General features: G+C 36.9%; 1 protein-coding gene across 2 annotated transcripts in view; it reads right to left on the bottom strand.

Moving 5' to 3' along the window:
- Nucleotides 1–407: 407 nt before the first annotated feature.
- Nucleotides 408–6,452, bottom strand: part of CRHBP (corticotropin releasing hormone binding protein) — an 89,561-nt gene continuing 83,516 nt past the window's right edge. For both annotated transcript variants that reach the window (XM_023520408.1, XM_011375128.2), the window contains exons 6-7: nt 3,911–4,028; nt 408–1,124 (exon numbers count right to left, since the gene is read on the bottom strand). In XM_023520408.1, the coding sequence (XP_023376176.1) occupies nt 967–1,124; nt 3,911–4,028 (276 nt within the window). In that variant the 3' untranslated portion in view covers nt 408–966. The remainder of the gene's footprint in view (nt 1,125–3,910; nt 4,029–6,452) is intronic.

A 6,452-nucleotide genomic window follows, 5' to 3' on the forward strand; every position in this document is an offset into this window, starting at 1 on the left:
CAAGGCTCAGTCAATGGTAAACTGCCTTTGGTACCAAAGAAGTACTTGGAATCCTGCAAATTGTCAATGACAGTTGTAAGGCCTTTGCTGTCCTCGTTGAAAAGACATATTCTCAGTGTTCTTGGGGGATGCTAGAGAAGGGACCCTCGCGTCCTGCTTCCCTGGCAGGGTCCATCGGTTAGAGTTGTTTGTACAAGCACTGCAATCTGCCTTCTGCTCTAGATAATTCCACTTCACTGGCCAGGCTCTATTAATTCTAAGAAGTCAAAAATGATTTTGTTCAGCATTTGGTTTGGCACCACATGAGAACATAATTTTCTGATGGTAATAAGGGAGGGGACTACTCAGAAAACAAAGCACAATAATCAAGGTACCAACATTCTGAATATATTTATTAATGCTTGTATTTACAGTTGGAAAATCTTTTCCATGTTACAGAGTTTTGTTAAAAACAAGTTGTTGCAAATCAATAAATAATAGCTACAATCATTACCTACTGTAAACAGAATAATAAGCAGAAAATAAATAAACAGATGCAACTATTTTGGTATACACAGGCATCCAATTGTTTAATCATTTTCTGTTATAAAACTGATATGAATGCCACCATTTTATTTTTTTTGGTAGTATTTTCCCTTGAAATATATTTTTTAATTGCACATTGCTTTATACTTTTCTTACCAGTTCAGTACTATAGCATAGCAAAGGATTACAAAAAACTGGTTTTCTACCAAGGGAGGGCTTATTTTCTACTATGTGGTCATTTACGTATTACAAATGGAAAAAAAGCAAGGTAAAAACTAATGCGCGCGTGCATGTGTGTGTGTGTGTGTGTAAGAGACAGACAGGGGTAGGAGGAGATGTGGGCTCTAGGCTGTGCACACACTGACTGTTATGAAAGGATTTTAACTAGTTGGTCATCAAAATCATGTACAATATCCATTAAAAACTCATTGGATTGGTTATTCAAAGAGTAGACAAACAGAACTCCGGGATACTGTTTCCATTTGGATTTTCCAGTTCGTATGGTTCCAACTGACGGTACTCAAAAGTCACCCGATTTATGTGTTTTCCGCTGGAGACCATGCGCACCACTGTGTTGTCACAGCCAATTTTCACTTGGGCTATAATTCATGGAAAAAGTGGAAAAGTTTCCCAGCAGGTTAGAAACCACACAGTCAAACCATTTCTGTAAACAAGATGATTTAAATGCAAAGAAAGTGAGGGGATGTATCTTCCTCTCACAGACTCAAACCATGCATCTGCTATCAGGAGAAACACTGTTGTTTTCATTTTTATTGTAATACATAATTAATTGTAGAATTGTGAAATTGAACTCAGCCTTTCTCCTCACGTGCAAGAACACTGTTAGCCAAATAAATCTGGCTGCATACAGGCAAGAAGATGTGTCCTTGCACTTTTCATATTCTACACGCAAGGCTTTGGAGGTAAAGGCAGCTGTCTGTCCACATCTTTGCTCTAGTTCAACGTTCTCAGTGGGGGCAGTACTGGCCCCTAAGGACAGGCTAGAAATTTGCAGAAGTTTTTGGCTGTCATAATATATAGGGGTGCAAGTGTCATTTAGTGGGCAAGATTAGAGGATAGAATGTACTACTAGATATTTATGTAGACAAAAAAAAAAATCACCTGTTAATTATTTTCTGAGCTATAATATATGTAATGTACATACTATATATAATATAATGTGTAATAATATATATAATAATTCTGTCTTACATAAATACAAAAAATTATTTGCATGGTTTAGATATACTACATGGAATATATTTGTTTTTGTTCTATTGTTCTCTTTTCTGTTTTTTCTGTGCTTTGTACATGGAATGGCTTTTGACATCCTTACTTCTCTTAAGTCCAATTTTATTCATTATTCGTATAAGCTTCTGGCAACATTTATGTATCTTCTAGTGCAGATGTGCCTAAGCAGGTATATACCGAACTCATATTATTTTTATTAAAAATTACTTTTATTTTATTCCTCTAAACCTCAAGCTGGTTCCTGAGGCAAGATTTATCTGCCCTATAATAATCCTTTCTGCTATTTTAATTTTCTTAATTTTCTCCTCTCTTTGTCTTCATAAAGCCTTAATTCTGAGAAACACTAGCATTGTTATATAACTGATACTTTACAAACATGTGCCTGGGTTTAAATAAAGTAAAACAGCCAGAAAGATTTATGTATTGAGGTAAAAGTCAATTTGGAAACATAATAAATATAAACTCTATAATTATCTTCACATAAGCACCAGGGAGTCTGGGTTATGCTTCTACGAGAAGATCCAAATTTAGTTTTTCTTAAATGACTTGGAAGGTCATCTTTTTTCTGATCTTACTCTGAACTTTAATCTGTATAACATGCCCTATTTCCTTTAGTTAATGTATGTATTGTTTATTCTTTGACATAATTCCTAATAAAATTCATTTCAAAGGTCAGAGTCTCTAGTAGTACTTCATTATATGAACAACTTAAAAGAGACTCATGGAAACATGGTGAATGAACAAAAAAAGTAAAGTCTAAAATTAACCAATGAGTATAGAATTCAAGCCTTCAAATTATCTTAAGACTAGTTTCAATTACCTAGATAATTGAGGCAAAAGTAGGTTTTTTGCACTTAGTCTTATCTTTTTACCAAATTCAAGCCATACAATTCAAGCACCAAAATTATTCTGGCTTCAATTATCTAAATTTTAAAACATGAGTGTTCTTTAGTCCTTAATGTAATCTTTTTACCCAGCTCAAATGCATCTCCTCACAGGTGCCTATTGGCATGGAAGGATCCAGTGCCTCAGAGAACACAGGCAAAAGGCAAGAGAAGCCACATGCATTGACAGCTCAAGCATAAATTATGATAAAATATTTCCTGAGTTTTCAACAAAGTGAGTTTTTAGAAACCTCTTGCCTTTACCTTTATTAGAAATCTTGCCCTGGGCCCAGTCCTGCCTTAAATCTCACCTGAAGTTCTTTTATACAGGTGTATCTGAGGAACGGTGGAATACATATTGAGCCTTAATGTTTACCTGTGCATATTAATTCTATTCTAATCAAAAGGATGTCTGATTTGCAGCTTCATTACCTAGTTGGTTAATGATCTGTGTATACAAGAGAGGAAGGGGGATATGATAAAAGTTCGCCATGCGATTAAAGACTGTTGTACTACCTCTCCTGTTTTAATTTTGTCTATTTAAAGATAATCTCTGATTCCTGCATCTAAACTACAGATATGGGAGTGGTGCTTATAGAAATGTTTAATGCAATCTTCTGCTTCCCCCTTGGACTTTGTTAATTAATTTGGTCATGAGGTGAGCGATTCTCACCCCCTTCCTGGACCCCACAGCGGTCTTTCAGAGGCTGGTTTTGCTGCTAGAAGTTGGGGACATTCAGCAGTTCTGAGAATTTCTAATAAAGCACACTACTTTTGAATTTATTTACTAAGTATTACATACACATATATGTATATATGGAAAAGTTTAGATGGTACTTCATTATCATACCATTACTAATTGATGATATATCTCCTATGTGAACCATAGTTTTAGTAAACAAACCCTTTAGTATCTAGCAGATGAAAGCAGGGACCTTCAAGAAGATGGAAAGAGCACACAACAAAAAAGCTTTGTCATTTTCATAGTTTTACTTACAGCCAACCTTAAACGTGTATCATTGTTATTTCATAGGTTTCTCTCCCAATGTCAGTTATTTTAGTAATGCATTCTTGATACTGTACATAGGCTCAAATGTAAGGTCCTCACAACAGCTCAATGTGCAAAATTGAAGGGGTTTTGGGTTTTTTTTTTGGTAGAACTTGCCTTCCCATGTACAAAAAATTAAGGTGTTTTACTTAAGAAAATAATCTTGATAGGAACATAAATAATAATCGAAGAGACATCTCACCAGGGCCATGAAAAGGATAGCAGAGGTCAGCAAAAGGCATCATCTTGGAAGGGTCCAATCCAGTTCCTCCCAGCAGCTCCACAAAGTCTCCTTTTCCCCCACAACCTGCTGAGGGTTTCTGAGAGAATCAAGCAACAGGGAAGGATATGTAAATCAATTATAGGAGAGAAACCATTTGACAAATGGCAAGCTGGTAAATTCATCAACCAGCCTTAGACTTCCTGGCAGTGCCACTTAATTCAGCATCCAGGACTCTGGAAATTAAAAGACATTTAAAAGAAAAAAATAATAAGAAGAAGTGCTTTTCTAAATCAGTTGAGTAATCATTTTTAAATGTGTTTGCATTTCTTTATAAGCTCCAGGACTGGAATGATAACATGGGAATCTGTAAACTCCATATAAGATATATAAAAATTGAATCTGAAAATGCTTTGCTTTTTAAATCATTTGGACATACATACAAAATTATTTGAATTTCTTAATACATGCAGTTAGAGTTTTTATGAATAGGGCTTTCACATCAGTGTTTTCTTCAACCCATGTCTTTTCCTCTTCTTTACAAAGAAATTTTTCCGCTATTGAGATAATCTTTATAACTTCTGCTGATAAGGATTTAGATTAGTTACAAGAATATCAAAGAAAGAAGAGAATCCTATTTTGGGGCTCAAGTTAGCTAGAGTTATCACTGTGTTTATCTTTCTAACTAAAATTTATTTCAAACTACTCAAAACAAGAATCTAGTCTAAAACTTTATATGATTCATTGCAACCACCTTTTTCTGCTGCCCTTCCTCCTTTCCTCACTGTCTCATCCACAGCAATTCCTGTGTTTCACTTTCCCACACAAACAAAGGAACTCCTCTTAGTTCCAAATATTGCCCTTCGGGACACCCATCTCCTGTAATCAAGGCTGGCCTCATGTGCATGCCACCTGTGCTGCCACGCAGGGCCCATGCTTACAAGGGCCTAGTCTTGAAATTCTTAATAATTTTTAAATAAGGGTTCTCACATTTTTATTTTGTACTGTCCCCCACAAATGATATAGCTGTTTTTCTCTGTGGTCTTCTTCTTTATTAAGGCATGTAGACCTAGTGGAGTGTGGTAAGGTGCTCAGAGGCTAACCAGACAGACCTTAGTACATAAGGACCCAGATCTAAAATAGTGAATGTTATTTAAACAAACACACACATGCAAACATTTAGAAGACACTGAAATGCAACTAGAACTAATCAATAATTTAGAAAATATTATAACAGTAACTAGCTAATGAAAGTGAGCAGGTGGGGACACAGTTTTAAAGCACCTAATGTGTTTGGTTCTATGCTACATGCTTTGTGCATAATTTCATCAAATGATGAAGTGGAGGGTTAATTAGCCCCTCGGTGTACAGGGCTTATGTTCTTGTATGAAGAGTTGAATAAGCCATTTAGGGTGAAGGGAAAAAAAACTTAATTGTCTTTTTCATGAGTAGAGAATGTCCAAGGGGAGCACCTCTTAGGACTAAATTTTCCACGTGGTTCTATAAGTTCTAAATTTCAGCAGGAAGTGGTGAAGGGGAAAAGGCAGGCTCAGGAGGGAGAAATGGGGAATAAAGGAGATAGGAAGAAGCAGAAGCCAAAATGAGAACAAAACAAAGAAACAAGGAAGTCGAATAGACCTATTTCTTGGTGTTCGATGACTTTTCTCTCTTTTTCCCAAACCTCTCAGCTATTCTTATAACCAATGGCAGAAACTGAGTTGTATACGGACCTCTCTGGAGTTCAGTTCAACAGTGATTCCTTAGATTTCTTTGTTGAGGTTGTAGCTCCCTAGACTAAGCCACTATTGTTTCTTGTCTAGACTGTGGCAACGGCCCCCCAGGAGCACTCTTTGCACAACTTAGGCCCCTACAGTCAATTTACCACATGGAAGCCAGAATGGCCTTTGGGTAAACCTATTTCTCCCCTCTTTGATTTTGTTAGTTAATTTTGTCATGACATCAGCAATTCCCAATTACCTTCACCCCACCTGAGCATAAGCAAATGGGTTACGTCACTTTCCTGCCTGAAGCTCTTCAGTGGTTTCCCACTGCACTTAGAATAAACTCAAACTCCTTAATAAGACCTGTTGAGCTCTCCACACCTTGGCCCTGCCCATCTCCCTCCCTGATGCTCTCTCATATCACTACTCCACCTCTACTTTTCCTTCTTTCCATTTATGGAACCCAGCAAGCCCATTCCTGCCTCTGAGCCTCTGCACTACTTCTCTCTGTTCCCAACTCTTCCTGAGGCTGTTGGCTCCTTCTTATCTATCACTCAAGTCTCACTTTAAATGTCTCCTTCTCAGGACATTTCTTTCCTGACCACCTTATCACCAACAACAAAATAGCAAAGGAGCTCCTCGCCCTTACTTTTGCTCCCTTGTCCCAGTCACTATCACATCACTCCACTTCATTTTTTGTAAGGCACTCACCACTAGTTGAAGTACATTACATTTTTACTATCTCATCCCATTAGAATGCAAGGTCCACATGAGCAGGATCTGTTTTGTTCATTGCTAATTCC

Source organism: Pteropus vampyrus, unplaced genomic scaffold, assembly GCF_000151845.1.
Source record: "Pteropus vampyrus isolate Shadow unplaced genomic scaffold, Pvam_2.0 Scaffold262, whole genome shotgun sequence".
Classification (NCBI taxonomy): domain Eukaryota; kingdom Metazoa; phylum Chordata; class Mammalia; order Chiroptera; family Pteropodidae; genus Pteropus; species Pteropus vampyrus.